Here is a 22,198-nt window from a genome sequence, read left to right as displayed (position 1 = left end):
TCAAAAATGCTTATAGGAAGAACTTTTTTTTATTGCAGATTCTGTAAACAGAATCTTTCAAAAGTCAGTAAATCAATTAAAATGTACCCAGACATTTGTAGTAATGTGTCTGGAGGCCGGTGGCGATTGTCAGAAATAATCCCGACCTCGCTTGTCGTGCTTTCGTTGCCGGAGGCTTGAACGTGAACTCATTGAATTTCTTCAAAATTTTGCACAAATGTCCACTCAAAATCAAGAATGAACTGATTAGGATTCACTGCGATCTCACAAATGTCCGATACGATAAAAAACAAAGTGACGACATTGTTGGACGGTGATGAATAACTGCAACGTGGCTGGTTGAGGCGTGCATATAATAAAATCATGCCCATCATTCGCCTCCAACAGAAACCTGTCTGAGAATGACTGAACGGTTGTTTTCCTGCTGACTACGACACTCATTTGTATATGAAACGGGGAGAATAAGACAAAGCAGAGAAGCTCACCCCCCGTCTTTAAGGACGTACAGTTTTGTCTCCAACACTACGACCTGTCAGCAAGAAAAACCTGCTATCCTGCCCGTTAACTTCATATTTCACTTGAGATGAGTCCAAAGCTTTTTCAGCTAACAAATGTTGGTTGGTTCGTGCTAAAGGCTGCCAACATAAAACATCAATAAGCAGAGCAGTGAATGAGTCTCTAGACCTTCCACGTTACCGGAGTAAAGAATACGTTGAAAGAAATCAATCATTCATCAAATGCCTTCATTGCTAAACATATGAAGGCCATGCTGCAGCAGACGCCATAGAAACAAATGTGGAGTTTCAAAATGTATGAAATGTTTATGAAACTAAACGTAAGTTCAACCAGGACCAAGAACTTAATGCTACATGGTACTGGTTACTTTGTACTAAACCTCACCAAGTAGTTTTGTTGCCCAAGTGTGTCCTTTTGTAGGATTTTATTTTTTGTTTCGGGATGTACCTTTTTTTACCGGACTATGGAAAATGCATAAATACTTAATACCATTGCAGTTCTGACGATAGCTGAAAACACATTTGATGTTCATCAGATAATCCTCAGTTCTAACTGGACCACATTCAAATAATTTAACATTCCTCTCTGTGATACAGTTTGCAGTAAAGATGTTAATAATTAACCATTCTATCATTAAAAAATATTAAAAGCTACGACTCAGAGGAGCAGCTCCACTTAAAGGAGAATAGTTTTGGTCCACCTTAAAAGACCAGTCCACCTTAAGTGTTCCTGAGGCAGCCAGAGTTGTTGCTAACTTTGGGGCTAACCTGCTTCACGTTGATTATCAGCTGGCTGACAACAAGACACGGGAACTTGTAGCATCTATTCACCGACAACCGGTACCCACAATGCACTGCTACATTCACGCTGTAACGTTACAGCTGGCTTCCTCCTCGCTGTCACACTCAGGCTGGAATACATCGGTGGAAACCGACAGTTTCCATCAGGCTGACAACTTCACAGCTAATTGAATTAGTGCGGCTGCTGATGAATGAGGTTTAAACATGTTTCAGGTTGTCGTTGCAGCTGAGCGACTTTAAGGCTGATGAGAGTTTAACGCCACGTTGCTGCAGTGGTAACTAGCGTGAGTATCAGTACTTCGGTATCCCTCTTTCAAACTGTTTGAAATGCTGAACGTTTGGTGCAGAAACAAATGCTTTTCCCTTGAAATGTAATTGAAAGTGCAGTTTAGTTTTATGGGAACACATTTAGTCGGAGACGGGGCTGTTTATCCAACCTGAAGGTCTAAATTCTGCTTCAAAATCCTCTCCACGTTTCCAGGAATAATAATCAGGTGGCAAAACTGTTGAATCCTTGTAATTTGAGTTTAAAACACGCGAAGGTTAAAAAGAAATATCCCCCATGTGTTAGGTTAATTAGGAAAAGATAAGATAATCCTTTATAAGTCCAACAGTGGGGACATTTACAGGGTTACAGCAGCACAAGAGGATGGTGCAAATAGCAAAAGCATGAAAAATACAAAATGCAAAAACAGACTAAGCACATAAGAACAAGTTAACAGCTTAAATCAGTTGAAAAGCAGTAATTTGATGATGTAACGATGCCTAGGTTGCCCAGCACATGACCTCACTATCCTCAATGACGACTGTAATCTTTCCTAAATCATAACACTTTCCTAAACGTTAACCTCAATATGGTGCGTCAGAGCAGAAAGTCGGTTTGAAGCGTTCAGCGTCGTCGTTGGTTCCAAATAACAGCTGTCATTGATTTGTTCACCTGTTGTTTCCAGCAGGACTTCTACACAGCGCTGCCTTTCACACTGATGCACTGATGGCGGAGGTTTCTACAGCTTGCTTCAGCCACATGGCAGTCGTCTCGCTCTCAAATGTAGCTCAGCACCGCGGCCTGACAGAAGATATTAACTTACAAGTTTTTCTATCAAATTTAAACTTGTAAGTAGCTTTTATGGCCTTTCTAAGTTAATATTGAAGCTTAATTTTGTGCCTCATCAGGCAAAGATCCATTAAGTTGCTTTTCTATCACTATGCCTGCAAAACAAAACAACAAAACGATGACCGCTGTGGCACGGAACCTTCCTCGTATGCGTGAGGGTCTCGCTGCCTGTCAGACGGCCTCGGGGGTCGATATTAAATATGATTTCTTATCTTCTACGTGACCAGTCCTCGTCTGGCTTTCAGTCTCGCTCGTTTTTCCGTCCGTCTAGGGATGTGTGGATGGTTTTTTTTCTGGTTGACTGTAAATAAGAACTTGTTCTTAATGATCTGCCTGGTAAAATAAAGGTTAAATACAAATAAAAAAGCAAATAAAAACAGTTGAAACTTGATGGGTTTCTCCCAAAGAGAATTATAGTCAACTTTAAAATCCTTATTTTGGTCCCCAGACTGCATATAAGTGTTTGCTGTAATGGACTGCTGATTCTGACCTCGACACAACAATATTATTTTCTTTAACGTTCTTCTTTAACGTCATATTGTGCACCGATTTAATAAAAAATGAAAAACGAAATGTGACACATGCTTACATTCAGCAGTCAGCATTTATTGTTCTGCTACAGAAACCGTGATCTGTAATTGTAACAAAATAATGCACCCATTCGGGGTGTGTGGACATTCAGACCTGATCCGGTCTTGGTGGACTCAGCATCCAGCAGCCAAAGTGACCTGCAGCCAACGTGTTTGCCTCTGAAGCCCCGCCCCCCCAGCTTCTGCACAGAGCGCCATCGCTTGTTAATTCAAAGCTTATTAATAGCAAACCTGTCCACATTCTTGGGTTCCCGGGCAAAACTAATATTAAAAAACCAACCACCTCTAAACCTCCTCACCAGGCCGATAACCATGTGAGCAGACTTAAGGACCAGAACTCACTCAAACTGAATACATGATTTAAAGATCAAAGTTTCACAAAAGAAATAATACATGAAGCTTGAGATTTCAAACTAACATTTCTCGCTTTGTTGCCCGTGAAACCCCTTTTTTTCCCTCTCTTCTTCCCCACCAACTAATCCTTTGCCCCTGCGAGCTTCACACATTTCTATTCATGTATGAATGGGAATTCAGATAATGACCTTAAACATACTAATGCAGCTACGCTGATATTAATATGCATTCCTGACCCGTGCTCTAGATGGAGAGCTGGTAAATTGCAATGAGATCAGGGCATCGATAGTCACGTTCTGGTGAGTGTAGTCATTAAAACACCCACCTGTATTATACACTGGGAGCCCAGGAGACAAATTCATCTACCGCACATGTATAATATATATTTATAGGGGAAATCATTCAGAAGGGCTTCCTTTCATCGCCGTATCAAAACCACATCAACGTATGTATTTCTGCTCCAACGCGCCAACTTTCTTGTAATAAATGTAGTTGAGTTGGAAGGTATTTATTGAAGGAAGCTGCTAGACGGAAGCCTGTTTGAGGAAGTTTGAAACTAATCATACAAGTGGGACCCGGGGTGCTGTGATGATTAAATAGCAGTCAGTCCAATACATGGAGGAGTGGTGCAGGAAGGAGTCCCGAAACCTGGAAATGAGTCTGCATGTTTTGCAATTCTGGTTCCCTGTTCTGGAAGTCAAACGGCGTCCTGATTCAGGAGGACGCGTGGCCTTCCTGGTCTTTGTCAGCCTGGTTGCCACGTTGATTAAAGTCCTCCTCGTCAACGACACACAATGAATCTTTGGATCCCCCAAATCTGGGAACAAGAAGAAGGGCTGCATTTGAAGGAGTCGCCGCCGTGACGACGCCTCCGAAGGATGCGGCCGCTGGATTGGGACGCAGCTAGTGTGTTTTTTTAAATTGGATTTTGGTTAAATGCCTGAAAGTTCAAGAAATTTTAACATTTTGTTGTTCTTTATTTAAAATACACCAGTAAATTCCCCTCTCATGATCTTTGAAGCTTTTACGTGTCTTAAGAAAGGCGGTTGCTAAGTGATGTTCGGTATGCAGTATTAAGTGAGGTGTGAAATTAATAAATATTAATATTCCTGCTCATCATTTCTTTGTGGTTTTTAGGATTTGTCTTCAGTTGCTGCGAGTCACGTTGTTATATCTTCACCTCCAAGGAAACTGACCTCAAAATGTTCGGCACCATCATTTCCCAGTGTTGTACTCTATCCTATCCCTCGCCCTTCTTCGCCGAGGCCACTCTTCATTACGGAATACACTCCGGAGCTTATTAAGGGTCCATTGTGTGCGACAGTGACCTCCATGACCCTTTTATTTGCGAGCTGCTGAAATCTCCCGGCCCTGGCAGAAGGTGAACAGAAACCTGCCTCAGACGTTCCACAACGAGTGCTTCTTTTGATTTTCGCCCTGCCCTACTTCTAGTTCAAGAGCTCATTAAATAAGATCTTGTGTTAAGGCTGGAAATAGAAAGAAAAGTTTGAGGGGGGAGAAAATAAAAAACACAACAACAACAAAACCACAGTATTTAACCATGTAAATCTTATTTCCTTTGGCAGATCTGGCAAGTTGCTGTTGTGCTTCGCGCCAATGTTTCCTACATCTGAAAATCCTTTCATATATATATATATATATATATATATATATACATATATATATATATATATATATATATATATATATATATATATATTTGTTACTGTTTTTTCCCTGTCACTATTATTCTGCGCCTCTGAAAGCAAACCGGCTCTCAACTCCGGCTTTGGACTCCGATGGAGTCAGTCGAGTTCTTCAAACATTAGTCTCACATATTAGACAACTAACCTTTCCTTTCCTGGAGGTGATAATCAGTCTAACACCATGATTCGTGTTTAGTAATATCTTAGTAATATAGATATATATTTCAGATATTCAACGACTGAATGTAAAGAAAACTATAAATTAACCAAAATAATGGCTAAACCAAATACCATGTAGTGTTCATCATGTTGTTCACTTTTATTGGGTATATGTGTGTGTGTGTGTGTGTGTGTGTGTGTGTGTGTGTGTGTGTGTGTGTGTGTGTGTGTGTGTGTCAAACATCACTGTTTCATCTGTTTGGTTCGCTGTTTTCTTGGTGATGTAAGAAAACATCAACTACCGGATTGTGTGATTTATTTAAAAGCTGGAGGAAGTGGGAGCCTCGACAGAGATCTTTTTGGAGCAACAACCCGGTATAATTATGCCAGATCATTTGGTGAGCGTGCCAATGTGTCGGCACAGAGACTTTCCCCCTCACACGTTACAAAGATAAAAGAGAAGTTCCTCATTAAAAAAAAAGTGCGAGGGAGAAAGAAACGACCACACAGTAACTATGCCTTCCTGTAGTATCACGTTTTCTACCCACGTAGCGTGATTCATCATGTATCAGGTCCAGTCGGGCCTCACGGTAAACAAGAGCTGGTCACATCGATGCATATGGTGCAACACTGTGCAACATGCTGTGAGTCAAACCGGTGTTTCATTCCGGGTCCAGATGATGCAGGACGACAGTCACCAAAACTGTCCAACGACTGAGTTTCCTGCCAGCTAAAACGCCTTCATGAATATATATATAGTTTTCCTTTTTCATTGTTTAGGCCCGTATGGTGTAAAATAATAAATTGCTGGGAGTAGATAATAAGATTGATACCAAAATGATCACCTCTGTGCAGCCAATAGAACAGAACCTGATTCAAAACAAGGTAGCAGGATGAGTCTGAGCGGTGGCTATGTGTACCGGTGCTATACTCTGGTGTGTGTGTGTGTGTGTGTGTGTGTCTTGCATCGATTCACCTTTAGCATCTCTATGTTTGAGCAGACTACAAGGGGTTATAAGATGGATGAGTTGACAGCCTTGAGGGGCTAAAGAGCCCAAAAAGAACAACAAACCAATGATTCAAGATAATCCAGAGTTATGAGTAGTTCCATGGAGGAACTAGAGATGTCGTTTTTGGTTAATTTGGTTTTTGACACCTATTAATAGGTTCATTTTTAGGCAAATTGATATGAAGAGGTGAGTCAGAGGCTTCTCCACTGACTCTATGGACTAAATAACTCCATGAAACTTCTATATAGTTCCACTATGTTGAAGAGAAGGCAGGAGTGTTGCTGGTTATGTCTCCAAAACTAGCACTGCAGGTTAGATATGATGACATGATATTTGGAGTGAACTGTCCCCTTAAGCAAATCAGCATATTTTCACAAATTCCACAAAAACAGGGTTGTTTGGATCAACAGAGCAAAGCAAGCCTGTTGTTGTTGCAGTTTTTGACAAAGGGGTTTATTTTGTTTTTTCAATCTTTCTTGAAAACAAAAAAACTTTTGTGCTGCCTTTTTCTTTTTACCGCGTTTCTCTTCACGACGAGTTTGATTGTGTTTTCAGCTTTTTAACGCCTCTTTGTGTTTCCCTCTCTGCAGTTGGGAGGATGTGGCATTCTGGGGGTGGGAGTCTGGCTCTCGGTGACCCAGGGGAACTTCGCCACCCTGTCATCATCCCTTCCCTCCCTGTCGGCAGCCAACTTGCTCATCGCCGTGGGGACCATAATCATGGTGATCGGCTGTCTGGGCTGCGTGGGGGCCGTCAGAGAGAGCCGTCCTCTGCTGCTGACGGTACGTTTATTTCGCCAGGATGAGTTTTTCCTGATGAAGCCGCCGACGGTGTTATATATATATTTTTAGTTGCACGGCGAATCGCATCGCTAACCTTTCATAAAGTAATAAGCCTCGACATTCTCATACATTCATGTTTTCTATCACTGATTGATGCAAGCTGTGTTTACTGTTGAGATGAGCTGCTGTCAGGATGACCTTCACTGTGCAAAAATTCACTCCATCTGAGGTTTGCATTTTTCTTTTTCATGCCACTTTCTACTTCCACTCCACCACAAATCACAAGGAAATAATTCTACTCTGCTACGACTATCTGACGGCTAGAGCAGCCTGAACCATGAGTCGAGGGAAAATGAATTCGCCAAATATTTTAATCATCATTTTTAGTGTGAAAATAACAAATATGGCTTCTCAAATGTGACAATTCGCCGAAAAATCACTTAGGCCAAGGAAAAAAGATCAGGAGGCGACTCCTCTCTGGTTGCATAGAAGTCTATGAGAAAATGGTCCTACTTCTCTCTGCTGGCCACCAGGGGGCGACTCCTCTCTGGTTGTATAGAAGTCTATGAGAAAATGGTCCTACTTCTCTCTGCTGGCCACCAGGGGGCGACTCCTCTCTGGTTGTATAGAAGTCTATGAGAAAATGGTCCTACTTCTCCCTGCTGGCCACCAGGGGGCGACTCCTCTCTGGTTGTATAGAAGTCTATGAGAAAATGGTCCTACTTCTCCCTGCTGGCCACCAGGGGGCGACTCCTCTCTGGTTGTATAGAAGTCTATGAGAAAATGTTCCTACTTCTCTCTGCTGGCCACCAGGGGCGACTCCTCTCTGGTTGTATAGAAGTCTATGAGAAAATGGTCCTACTTCTCTCTGCTGGCCACCAGGGGGCGACTCCTCTCTGGTTGTATAGAAGTCTATGAGAAAATGGTCCTACTTCTCTCTTGATGTATTATCTCAGTAAACATTGTAAACATGAGTTTATGGTCTCAATCTCTAGTTTCAAGTCTTCTTCAATCCAGCATGATGTTCATTTAGTACATTATGGTCCATTTAGAGTCCACCAGACCAGAAAGCAGAGGATGCTTTAGGGGGCGGGGCTACCTTGTGATTGACAGGTCGCTACCACGCTACCAATGCTAGTTAGCTACTAAGATGACTTTAACACTTAGCTGTAAAGTTGAATCTTGAATTATGAAGCTAACTTTGTTAGCAGCTTCACGCCAGAATCCACATGGATCCAGATCCAGTAAGGGTGCTGCTCTGCCTCTTGTAGTCATCAGATCCACCCATCGCTAACCAAATATGGTCACTTCTGCCAAAAATGTCATGATAGCTTGAGGCTTCTAAACCAAAGTCCACAAACCAACCACTTCTTCTATGTGGTCCATCGTCCACTACAACTAATGACCCTCATTGACTTTTCCCTGGCTTTGTTTCCGTGGCGCCGACACGTAATTTCAGCAAATTATCAACACGTAGTGTGCCGTTAAGAGGCCGCCATCGCTTCAGGTATTCCTGTGAGATCACGCTGGTTTACACTCAACAGCTACAGAGCGAGCAGCCAACCAAACCTGAAAACGATGGGAGCCCCCTTTGAACGGACACAGGAATGTGAACAACAGTCAGGAGTTTTTCCCCTTCCTCGGTTAATTGATAAACCCACAGTATTAACATGAATTAGCTGTAGCGGTTTTGAATCCATCTAAAATGAATTGTCAACACTTCAATGTTCCCCTTCAGCTTGTTCAGATGTTGTAAATAATTGTGGAAATGCTGGCACTCGCACAGACGACAAATAGTCCAAACAAAGGAACTCGAGAGGCTCCCGACTGCAAACAAATGATAAAGTGTGGAAACTCCAGCTTCATCGTCCGTGTGTCCACGTTGCCCACGACGACTCTTATAATATAAAACAATCACCAGCAATGAAACAACCCATGTGAGATTGTCAGGATACCGCAGCCCTGTAAACCTACAACACTACACAAACAAGCAAAGTGCCCTCCACCACCAACAATACCGACTTTACCGTTTCCAAACACACTTGATGCCACAAAAGCTTCTTTTGTGAAATTGATTTTCCACATAAAACCCTCCAGATCCGCAACAAGCTGACATCACCACCAGCCAGGACTGCATCGTTTATTTATTACCTGTCATAATAAGATGTCATAATGCTGTATTATTTATGTTATTACATGTCACTTTGGATGTCATATACATTATAATTCTCATATTAATACAGACATTTACTTAATCATTTTAATATTATGACTCATAAACCCTTGAGTGCTGCCATTAATCCCCAAGGTTGCTTTTTTCTTGATTGCCTAGCTTTGAATTTTGCTTTTATCCTATTTTAGTTTACATACCATTATATTTTTTTTACTTCCTCTCATCTTATCTGGATGTATTTATGTCCTCGTGCTGCAGCAACATAAGAAGTTTCCCCTCTGGGAATTCAGAAATGCTTATCTTATCTGATCTCATCTTAATATCACCTTTCCCGGTCGTGTTACTCGAACGACGCTGCTAAACATGAACAATTCTGTCCGATTATTGTTCAAAGTATTAAAATAAGCAACCCCTTCTGACATTTATCTCATGTAACAATCCGGAGATATCCTCTAATTTGAATAAATGTGGTGAGGATTGCAACGACACAGCAATGATGAAATATTACACGCATTTAAATCCGTTATGTAAGAAGGAAAGAATCATTCGCTGTTAAAAAAATGGGGGAAATTATATTTTTAATAGGGAGTTCAAACCTCCCTGGGCTGCAGAGAGAAAACTCACTGCAGTTTATGGGCCATATGGGGGGTCTGGCCTTGTTGTCGGGGGCGACGACTCAGATGCTCTCCAGTTTGATGTCTAGATATGTGTTATTTTTATTGTGTCACTAATGTCAGTAGAACAGCTTGTTTGTCGGGGCTTTAACAGCTGTGGAAGTGGAGGCGAGTACGGTCAGTGTTGAGCATCATTACTGTGATCACTTTTCAGTCTAAAAGATGTTAAAACAACAATTATCTCCCGTATATCTCCCTTGTATCTCACTTATTACATTTTGTTTAGCAGATATTGTCACAAACGCTTTAATTGGAATCCTAACAAGTGCAGATGCAATCAGTGTTTTCTTTTATTCTGCTTGTATAATTGGATTTTATCTGTTTTTTAAACCAAATCAAAGGTGCATGTGAAGTGAGTGTGTGTGTGTGTGTGTGTGTTGTGATTTTAAAAGCCACATTAACAGCACAAACGTTGAAGTTACTGCTATTCAGCATTCAAATATTAATCACACTTGTAGCGCTTATAAAGTCAATGCACAGACATGAATAGATGCAAACGATGCAATTTAAGCGGCTAAAAAAGAGGAAACATGACGAGAAGATTTTTTCTGCGTTAATATTTGGAAATAAATGTTTTGTAATTTGAATAATGTTGGACATCTGCTGGATAGCATTTAATGCTAATCACTAGCATACACGTATCCCAACCTGACACGTGAACTCAAATACAAATGTTTATAAAACCTGTATTTTTACAGCACTTAGCTGACTATAACAATAGCCAGCATGCTAGCGACTAGCATTAACGTCCATGCTCTCTAATATGCAAATGAGGAAGTGCTCGAGAATATCAAATATCTTTCTGATTTCAACCCATACATATTTGTCTTGCTCCAATTTCCGAACCAGACGTCCTCGATGCCCGATACGAGGCCGATAAAATATTTTTCATAAATAAACTAACTCACGTAATCAAGCGCCCGCCGCCGCATTCCTATCAGAAAGAATAATCCTGTATGGAGAGGAAAATATAATTCATCATGAGAAAAACGTCTCAGCGGGAAGAAGCAATTATGAGCTCTGTGGAATGAGTCTTAGTGTCGATCATTAGTGTGATCCATGACATTCTCCTCACACGACCGGACCGATGCCGCGCCGCGTCACTATAATGAGAGCGGCTGAATTAGAAGTCGGTTTTGATGAGTGACGGAGCGGCTCGCTCTTCACGGAGATTAAAAAAAGACTCTTTTACCACAATTTCGGGGCTAATTAGCAAGTTGATCGCTGATGAGGGACACGGAGTATTACCACGAGATATTTGAGGAATTAAGAGTTGCTGGCCAAAGTATTACCGCTTTGTGTGTGTGTGTGTGTGTGTGTGTGTGTGTGTGTGTGTGTGTGTGTGTGTGTGTGTGTGTGTGGTGATTTGTAGCAACAAGCATCAGTAAGTTAGTTTATTTTTAAAAATATGCTTTTGCAATTCTGGAAGACTTCAAAAGAGATGTTGTGCTTACACAAGTAAGTTTTACATTCGTATATAAGCTACAGTCGTGATGTCGTATTGCAGCAGTCTAACGGGGAGTAACAAATAAATACTAAAAACTAATGTGGGTTAAAATATTAGTGTGAAAACAGAAATGAGACTTTAAAAAGGAAAGAAAGAAAGAAGGGAGGGAGGAAGGAAGGAAGGAAGGACGGACGGACGGACACAGACATACAGACAGACAGACAGACAGCAAGACAGACAGGAAGGAAGGAAGGAAGGAAGGACGGACACACAGACAGACAGACAGACAGACAGACAGGAAGGAAGGAAGGAAGGAAGGAAGGAAGGACGGATGGACACAGACATACAGACAGACAGACAGACAGACAACAAGACAGACAGGAAGGAAGGACGGATGGACACAGACATACAGACAGACAGACAGACAGCAAGACAGACAGGAAGGAAGGAAGGAAGGACGGATGGACACAGACATACAGACAGACAGACAGACAGCAAGACAGACAGGAAGGAAGGAAGGAAGGAAGGAAGGAAGGACGGACACAGACATACAGACAGACAGACAGACAGACAGACAGACAGACAGCAAGACAGACAGGAAGGAAGGACGGAACGACGGACACACAGACATACAGACAGACAGACAGACAGCAAGACAGACAGGACGGAAGGAAGGAAGGAAGGAAAGAAGGAAGGAAGGAAGGAAGGAAGGAAAGAAAGAAGGAAGGAAGGAAAGAAGGAAGGAAGGAAGGACGGACGGACGGACGGACATACAGACAGCAAGACAGACAGGAAGGAAGGATGGAAGGAAGGAAGGAAAGAAAGAAAGAAAGGAAGCAAGGAAAGAAAGGAAAGAAGGAAAGAAAGAGGGCCCTCATATGAGCGATGAGAACACTGTTCTTTCCGTCAAAAGCTGCAACATCGTCTCTAAAGTTTGTTGTGGGAGGAAAAAAGTCAGCGATCACTTTCCCGTAATCATCAGCAGCAGATGAGCGACCGCATAACAAAACAAGTTTCTTCATTAAAAAGTCCAGGAGGTACAACAAGCCCGTCAACTTATAGGGAAACTGCAGTGTTTTCTAACCCTATTAGAATGTCATGGAACATCGTTACTCCAAAGATGAAACGTTTGCTTTCTTTTAAAGAAGGTGAACTTTGGTGTTTCCCCCCCATGCTGTTGTGTCTCCGTGATTAATGGGGACAACGTGTTTGAATCTGGTCCAGGATTGAGGGAGAACACTGCAGAGATCAACCGGGCTCATTGATATTTCGTCTCCTGGTTCGGACTTCGGGATATCGGCTTGATTCTAGCGACGGACGCCGCGGCTCGGGTCCAGATGATAACGAGTGTTATATAGTTATGAGTTTGTTATCACGGTGGGAAGGGAAAAATGGAACCAGATTTAAAAACCGTATACTTTATGAATGCAGAGAAACCTTATGATTTATGATCATCGTGTTTGTATTCGATTATTATAAAAATATTTGTTTCTAAACAACACGTAAAGTGATTCCAGTATGTTTTAGTGCCATATTTAAATGATTGTCGGTATAATATTGTGAATTCAAATGATTTTTCCTCGGATAATCGTGACCTTTTTATAGACTTGCTTTTATGTGATGTCGTCATTTTAATATTTTAATTACATTTTTAATTTTTTGTTCATTTTATTTCTATGTCTTTCTACTGTCTATTAGCTCTTCTAGCTTGTTTATGTCCACTGCTGTGTTCTGTTAAAAGCACTTCATAAACTTCTGATTTTAAAGGTGCTATATAAATAAAGTGATTATTATGATTACATTTTCATATCGTCTTGAACTGAGATAATTCACTAATTTCATAAATTGTTGCCCCACCTATACACGAAAGAACATGAGGAAAAAAGTATGGTCTAGGTTTGATGAACATCGCTACCCTTTAAAATTAAATAGGAAGAAGACTTTTGGAGGAAAATCCAATCCTCTTTTTAAGTAAAAGAAATAAGAGCCTTTCAAGGAAAATGGATCTCTGCAGAAGTCCCATTCTCACCGGGGTTACAGGTGATAAAGTCACGCTTCACTCCAGCGAGTTCGGACAGTCAATATTAGCACAGGTCAAAGGTGTGGCGGGTCGGCGACCTCATCTGCCCCACAAATCAGTCCGAGACGTGAGATCACCGCGGTGGAAACACGGGAGCTTCTGTCTTCCATGTGGGTCTCCAACACGGAGCGATTCCATCCGCCGTACGAAGAGAACATCACCTCCGTCTACGCACTGGAGGCTGGAAACAACCTGTGGAGGCGTTGATTTGATGACGCATGCGACCACCTTACAAGTAAACAAAGCGTGGACAATCACAGGGGGGATCAACCCCCCGGGGCCTGGACTTTGATTATAGTTAGCAGAAAAAAAAGGTGCCCGCTGAGACTTTGCTTTCTGCTGAACGGAGGGGGGGATTTCTTCTCGTTCTAGTCCTCAGTGGCCAATAGAAAGCCACCGTTCTTTCCGATGCATTAACGTCCCTTAAATGTAGAGGAAATATCACAATGCCAACTCTCCGGCGGCGTGATTGCCCCAACGGCTCCACTACAATAAATAAACACTCGCAGGAAAACGCTCGACCCTCAGGAGTTCTATTCTGGTCCTGGAGAGTCGGCGTCCTGCAGGTTTCTGTTCCCCCTCAGAAGGAGTCGGTTAGATACAGACCAGCTGTGGCTCATTAACTCTCAGAGTGCATAAAAAAATAAAACTGGAATGGAGCAGAAACCTGCGGGGCGCTGGCCCAACACCGCAGGAACGTGGAGGTCTTTAAAATAATTTTCCCAGAGTTGTAGCCCTTTTGTGATGGACTGACTGTAACGAGTGTCGGTGCTATCTGAGTCCCGTGGGCTCCCGGAGAGAGCAGATTTCACATCCCTCATATCTCCAGATACATAGCAAAAAGGTTTTGAGGCCGAAAGTGAAGAATTGCTATTCATTGTTCTGTCTTTGACTACATGATCGGGGTGAGGATGTCAGGGATGAAAGGCACACGGAATGAATATCAGGATTTAATGCTGCACCGTGCACAGCGGTGGGGAGTACATTCATGCAAGTACGGCACTTGACCCCAGGAGGTCATGTCCGCTTCTACTCCACTACGCTTCAGAGGGGAGTATGTTTTAATACACTAGTCGTATTTGATCACTAGATTACTATTCAAGTACAGCTTGAATGACTTATTTTCCAATAGAAACATGAATAAGCTAAATTTGTATGAGTCCCAGATACACTATATTGCCAAAAGTAATCACCCATCCCAATAATCTAAATCAGGTGTTCCAATCACTTCCATGGCCACAGGTGTATAAAAGCAAGCACCTAGGCATGCCAGTTGTAGAACGTGACCTCCCAAATATGCCTCTGGAAGAATGGTCAAAAAGTCCCGTAAAACACTCCTTGACCTTGTGGAAAGCCTTCCAGTAGAGTTGAAGCTGTTATAGCTGCAAAGGGTGTTTTTTGTTTCTGTACTTTCTCTATTTTTATACTTAGATTTTACATTGAATCTGGACACACATCGGCTGGTTTACTACAGCGGTATGAACAGAAAACAAACAATTTAATAGATTTAATTGCAACAAACAGATAAAAAATTATGCAGAAATAAATACATAATGATGACGATTGGTAAAATGTCTGAAGTCATGGTTTGTTAAATGTGTCTGCAAGACGACAAGCAAATTACTTTTAAAATGCTTGTTTTCTGAATGGAGTTTGGCTTGAGGCGGAGTTTCATGCAGCCTTCAAAGAATTAGTAAGAAATAGCAATATAAATATATTTGTCTGTTAATGTTTTGTTCATTTTATGTACCCAGCATGCATTGTGTGGCGATCTAACAAGCCTAGCACCTGCCAATTAGCCTGCAAGACAAATATCTTTACTACTTTAAGTACATTTTGCTGTATTTTTATGGTCCCGCCTCCGACTGGAGAAGACAGCAGAATCTACGAACATGTGAATTTTGTCTGACAACAGTTTAGAAAGCAAAAATACTGCACATTATGATCCATAGAAAACCTGTTTATGGCCCCATTTTGTTTCCTTCTACTCCGATCTGCCATAAATCTCTCCCAGTTATGCTGCTGGAAGTCACTGCAGCAAAACAGAGCAACGTATTTCAGATTGAATGATGACGGTTCAGGAAGAAAAACAAAAACATCATTGGTGGGTTGTTTTGGTTCTTTCGTAATGAGATCGAAGTCTTTGTTTGTAATAATTTATCACAGTGAGACACCGAGTCGCACAGCAGCGACAGAAACAAAGCCACCGTCTTCAGATGTTAGCTGAGCCGTGCCGTCGTCACGTTTATCCACGCAAACATTAGTTTAACTGCCGCCACTAAAACAGACGCAAATACATATTCATCGCCTGTTGCATCTCTGTCACATAAAAGTCAAGCAGCAGCCTTAATTTGGAGCAAATGATGCAGTTTTTTCTCAATTAAACCTTTTATTTAACTCAGAGAATTAGATTGCCTTCAACCAACTGTTTATAAGTAAAAAATATTTTTCAACATGAGGTTGCATCTATAAATTTGAAACAAATTACGTTTCATGAAGTGAGCAACGGCTTCAGAAGGACTCCTCTGCTGTTGATTTAATTCCCGCATTCTTATTGCTTACATTACCAGCCTCTCCGCACAATTGACAAATGGTTTTTCCATCATTTACTGTTAATTTCCGCAACTCACTTGATAAGAGCAAACGATTCAGTGCAGCAGTTTGAAATCCCTCACGCTAATTCAACGGCTTTCTTTTAGTGTAATATAAAAGTAAAATGCATTCCAACGATCCCTTTGAGTCCGCCTATCGCCTGTGGTCGACAACAAGAGGAGCTACATTTCTTATTAAGAGCAGATTAATGGGGAAATATTCAGAGAGCCACAGGGGACGGGTCTGTTTGTTTTCCAGGGGAGATGGTTGAGAATCAGTTTCTCATTTAACGATGTCCCTTTGCTCTCTGGTGTGATTTCATGGTCTTGAACAAACACACCGAAATCTGGTAGAGGAAACGGCCTTTTGAGAGACTGAGCGAGATAATTGAGGAGAAAAAAAAGTGAGAACAATTTTTCCTGTCGAATTATTCCTTTCTTTGTTTTCTCTCTTTGTTAAAAAAAAGTGACTGTTGAGGTTACAATTTAAACGTTTAGGACAAATATGATACATATTTATTAGACGCAGGGCAACGTATGAAAGCTAAAGTAATAGTCTAAATCCAATAACAATGAGCAACGTCTTTGGCTGCAGCAGGCAGCTGTTTCCAGCAAAAAAAGATAAAGCCACTGTGCGCTAACCTGCTCAGCTCTGCACAACAGACAAAGACAACATCCCGCAGCTAAACTGACTCATAAGTTGGTTTTTTAGATATGAGATAGTCAAAGAGAGTCAAACCAGAGTGAGACATCTGAATTTTTCAGTGAGTTAAATAATTCTGGCGTTTCTCATCTTCCTGTGGCCGAGCCAGAAAAAATACAACACCAAAAAAATGCCCACAAGTGTGGAAAAGATAGACAAAATTTAGAAGTGTTGCGAAAGGATCTTCGGCTATTTACACCTGGCCAGGTTGGGCATGCTACCTCACTTAGCAACAGTGAGCTAGCTTTGTTTAGTAAGGCTGGGATTAGGTTAAGGTTGACGTATGACTAATTTTTCATCCTGTAGTTTGTTTGCTTTGTTCCGATTCAGGGAGAAATATTTATATGTACATGTTGCGCTTGGACCTTGTGTTCAGACAATCGCAATCGGGGTGACGCTAACAAAACGCACGTAAATGCCACACGCTTGCAAATGGATCAGAATTTTGTTTGAATTTCCGTCATCATCTAGTAGGACGTTAACGTAAGCGACCCCTGTTTTTACTTTTAAAAAAGCTTATGCGACAGGGTATGGCTATTGTACTGGTTTGTAACCCTAACCCCGAATAAAATGGTCCGTGGTGTGATTGAAGCGTAAATGTAGCCCGACAGCTAGCGTGAATCACTCCAGTGTGAAAAGTGTTGATAGATATAAACATACAATAAACATGGGCATGTTTTGATGAAATTAAGGGAACACATTACATCTTGAACAAAAATGTTTAAATTCTGGCCGTAAATTTTCTTCTGAATGTCAGACTGAATAATGAAGGTCCATCATCAATATTTGTGGTGTGTTTTGTTTCGTCTGCCTTGTTGTGGTCAGGAATCCATTAATGCAACTAACAGCAGAAACAAAACCAAATGGGAAGGTTTTCTGAAGAAGCCGTTCTATTCTCGACCAGTTTTTTTGGCAGCATAGTTGCACAGCTGATCTCTGAACACTGGAAACAAAATATTATTTGCATCAGGGATCAGAAAAAGACCAAATGGCTCAAAAACAAACTTTTTGTAAATCTGCCTCGTTATCTCAGCTAGACTCAACATTTCTTGGGGTTTGCAGAACTGATGTGCACGATAAAAAAAGCTAATATTATGAATTTTCGAAATGTCAAATATTCAGGAGGTAAGAAAAACTGCGATGCTTCTTCATTTGACTGAACTATGTTTTGACATTATCTCCTGGCTTGTTAGAGGATTTCATCAATGCCCCAAAAGGTTACATTTTCTCAGAATCCACAGTGAAGCATATTTCTACCATTTGAAATAAACCTTCTAAAAATAATCCCCCCAAATTGGAATCACAGTGAATTTCACACATTCGGACAATGAAGTCAGACGCAAAACAATAGAAAGTCGTTTCAGCGGGTTATTTGAGGACCTCTTGAAAAAGAGCATGAGTGAGTCAAACCCACTGTGGGCTCCGTGCTGTTGCCTAGTCGGGTCTCTTGGCTTCCAGCGTTGCCAGGTTGGATTCATTCACGCGGGTGTTGCCAAAAAAAGACCTCGCGGGGCAACTGAGCGAACACCGCTCACGTCCGCCATCGGGCTGGAATCCACGGACGACACGGACGCCAAAAGTGCTTTATGTCAGGACTCATATCTCAAGCATGATTCATAACTTTAGATGCAGTGTTTTACACACACACACACACACACACACACACACACACACACACACACACACACACACACACACACACACACACACACTTTTGAAGGATATCATTATTTCAAATCAGCCTGGAAATTGTTGAAAACTAAAGACACACAATAGAAAAACTACACAACAGCACATCTCAGGCATGTTCAGGACCCCGATAGCTTCAGGGGTCAGGCTTTCTCCCGAAGCGAGCCCTTCTACACCTGGGTGTTCCTGGACCAGGAGACCAGGAGGGCAGCAGGGGGAGGAGGTGGTGGAGAGGCTGGGTGTGATGTTGCAGCAGACAGTTATTCTTGGCGGTGGGGTTGGTTATGTGTGTGAGTTTGGCCCCATTAATGACAGATAACACATTAAAAAAAGAATACACACATGGTGATTTCAAACCATTGGCGGAGCTTGGAATGAGTCACTGTTGCGGCGTTTCTTTGCTACTGATGCCGTCACTGCATATTTACACGACTTTTGATAGATGACTCACACCTTCAATCACACCATCATGTGGATGTGACTAAAGTGGATGAAGGCAAATAATAGAACCGTCTGGTAAGTTCAGAAATCCACATGACTCGACTGCAACAAAAATAGTCAATAGATAGTGAAGTGAAAAATAATTAGAATCTGAAAACTGGTGCATTCATTTGCTAAAAAAAATCATTGTAATCAGATGTGGTGCTACAAATTACCTTCAGAAGTCACATTATTAGTTATATAAAGTCCAATTCTGTGCAAAGGAGCACATGAGGAATTCCACACATGATGTTTGTCCGTGGTTTAGCCTCCCTACGCTCAAGGACGGACCGGGCGACGAGAACATTCATCAGAGAGTTCAGTTCTTTCTTCTTTTACAATGTTCACTTCACTGATTTGGACTATTTTGTGTAAAAATAAATAAATAAATAGAATCAATTTTAATCCCAGCATGGAAGGCAAGAGAAACGAAGAAGAAAACGAAGAAAAGAAGTTTTCATGTTCTCTGCTTACACCATCGTCTCCAGTGATCCCGGGTTCAGACCCCCCCTCCTCCCGGTATGTGGGACGCCTCTCCAGCCGAGTGCCCGATGATTGAGCTCGTAACCGTTTTACGTGCTCACACGGGCCCACGGGAAGAAGATTAATCGCCGTGTCGAGGCGGGGAGGGCCGGGGGTGGCGACTAGCGAGGAATAAAATGCGACTCCTTTAACACATCCAAAAGGAAAACGGTATATCACCGTCCCCACGTCTGTCCTGCTTGCTATGACTGTCCTCCTCTTCCTCTCGCTCCCTCTGCTCTCTTGACCTGTCACTTAGAATTATTGATGCTCCTCCATCGCCCTCTCTTCACCAACTTCTCCTCCACGGCCGATTCATGCTCTCTTTTACGACTTTTCCCCCTTTGCTTCCCCTCACAAACTGCTCTTCACTTTAAACTTCATTCATTCTACGCAGGCAGGTGCTCATTACCTCACTTGTTGTGGTTTCCTCCTCGCTGATAAATAATTCCTCTCTCTTCTCCACAGTTCTTCATCCTCCTACTGCTCATCTTCTTCCTGGAGATCCTGTCCATCATGCTGTTCTTCATCTACCAAGACGAGGTAAGAATACCTAAACGGCTCTCAGCTCGTTACACCCTGTGATGTTGCTCCACGGCAACAAGATGAGAAACCCCTCCACGATGCAGATTGCTGATGTTTCAGGGTCGGAGCTGGCGTGCAAAATGATGCGTCAGCGTTTTTTTGCCGACTCCGGCTGACGTTCTGCAAGAATTCAAATGACCCCATTATCCGTGAGGGACTACATTTGTGCAGCGGACAAATAAGAATATAAAACAGATGTGGTTCATGTACACACACATGCTTTTCCTTGTTAGTAGTAGAAGTCAAGCGAGTAGGCTAATAGGAATCTGAAATCCCTTCACATCAGCCGGGGCTTTAATAATGCATGGAGGGCACGTTGGATTCCATCCATCTTCATCCTAATTAACCGCCCTGTCCTCCATTTCTAATGTAAATTATTGCCCCACTTTATGACTCAGGTACTTTACGTCTCTTTGTTGTCTATACAATATCCCTTAAGATAAAATATAGTGATATTAGTGACATTAGTTGGGCACTGAAGTGGAATTACATCCGCATACGTAGCCCAGCTACAAATCACTCAAACATTTTTTAAATATGCCGAGAGTCAAGGCCCCTTGAAGATGATGTTTATATTATCTTGTAATGCAGAAGAAAAGATCGCTCTGACTGCTCAAACAAAATCTCAATTTAAGTCTAAAGTGAGAGGTTCTGAACTTATTGCAATAACGGAATAAAAAGTCCAAAACGTATTGCTGTGTTGTAATTAAATTACGACATTATAATACATGCTCTTCCACGATTTCATGGTTGATCCCTCATCAATTAGAGATTTACTTGGGCTGCAAATAAAGCCCTTAGATTGAACTATTTATTTTCTAGTAACCAATTCATATTTTAAACTATGAAATTATTGAAACGGCTTATTCTGTTGGCCCAAAAACCAACAGATATTTAGTAAACGATGTATGAAACGGAGCAAAACTGACAATATTTGAGCGTTTCAGCATAAAAATATCAGAATTGTTGCCTAACTGATTCACTATGGCACTAATATCCTGTTTCTGGACAATTTTGTGACATTTTTTTTCCATCGCATTGCAGGAATCGAGTTGAGAGAGCTTGTAATAAAATGGAATAACAAATAATCTGCATGTGGGCGGTAAATTTATCTGGTGCGCGTTACATTGGACGCCCTCTAGAGGCACTTGATGCCGTAGTGGACGGGAAAGTCGGCACTCCGGCATAAATCATTGGCGATTTCCAACCACTTGCGTTCCATTATTCATGCGTTGGGACAGGGAAGTTTATCCCGGAAGACCGAGGCCAAGGCCAGCACAGACTCTAATGCCTTTGTACATTTTGGTAAATAACAACCTGCTTTGATATTTCACCCAATTTATCTGAATCACATTGCAACCTTGGACCTGCATGCTATTGTTGTATGTTCTCTTTGTTATTCTAATTCCGACACTGGTTATGTTATGTTGCCTAATGTGTTGCATTCCTCTCGCTGGTGGTGAAACACAATGAGTGTTTCCTGACTGGCAAGTTTCTTCTGGGCTTCGGGCCAATCGGCGCTGCTCTGTTAAGCTTTTTAGGGAATACTGTCCTTTTGTGTTACGCCTCACATCTCTCTTAGCGTGCATGTTTCACTGGTGTTCGCCGCCGCTCCATTATTCAGCCTCTGAATAATTCAGTTTTGTCGACCCAGGAGGCGATTAGCGGCAGGACGCAGTGAAAAAGTTAGTGATGGTATAGATGCTCTGCAGAGCTGATGCACCGGGGGAAATCGGTCACATTTAAGAATGGGTGGCCAGTGCTGCCATTGATATGCACTTTTTAAATCAGCAGGGGGGATTTTCTATTTTCATTTGTAAACTGTTCGATCACGCCTGGAGAATTTAACAAGAACCTGTTCGGTATATTATCTCTAAGTACATTTCACAAGGGTCTCTTTATTGTGTTGCAAACAAAAGGACTTTTGTACATGAATTAAACCTGAAAAATCGCTGTGGATTGTCTTCATTAAGGTGGTGTGCATGGCTCCTGCTCATATGGGTGTTTTATAAAAAGGTTTGTTTAGCTCATTTAAAGTACTTGGACAAGGTTTGGAGAAGATCGCCTTCATGGGTGATATGTTAGGGAACAAGAGGTTAACCCTCAGTCTCATATTCAAATCACGTTCATCCAACTATAATCCGTTCATATTACTTTTTCTGTGCCGTCAGAACAGATGATAGAAAAACTCTAGTCGAGCTGAAACTGCATTTCAAGACAGGC

At 41.8% G+C, this 22,198-nt stretch overlaps 1 protein-coding gene and 1 long non-coding RNA gene across 4 annotated transcripts in view; one reads left to right on the top strand and one right to left on the bottom strand.

The window, feature by feature from the left end:
- The window catches only part of LOC311012922, a 131,561-nt gene that overhangs the window by 71,535 nt on the left and 37,828 nt on the right, over positions 1-22,198 (bottom strand). The window lies entirely within an intron of this gene.
- Positions 1-22,198, top strand: part of tspan4a (tetraspanin 4a) — a 126,622-nt gene that overhangs the window by 68,907 nt on the left and 35,517 nt on the right. For both annotated transcript variants that reach the window (XM_084008719.1, XM_084008718.1), the window contains 2 exons: positions 6,840-7,031; positions 19,859-19,933. In XM_084008719.1, coding sequence (XP_083864845.1) covers positions 6,840-7,031; positions 19,859-19,933 — 267 coding nt within the window. The remainder of the gene's footprint in view (positions 1-6,839; positions 7,032-19,858; positions 19,934-22,198) is intronic.

This window comes from Eutrigla gurnardus, assembly GCF_963514095.1.
Source record: "Eutrigla gurnardus genome assembly, chromosome: 1".
Taxonomy (NCBI): domain Eukaryota; kingdom Metazoa; phylum Chordata; class Actinopteri; order Perciformes; family Triglidae; genus Eutrigla; species Eutrigla gurnardus.
Note: the sequence above shows the minus strand (reverse complement) of the source record. Positions and strands in the feature narration are given on the sequence as shown.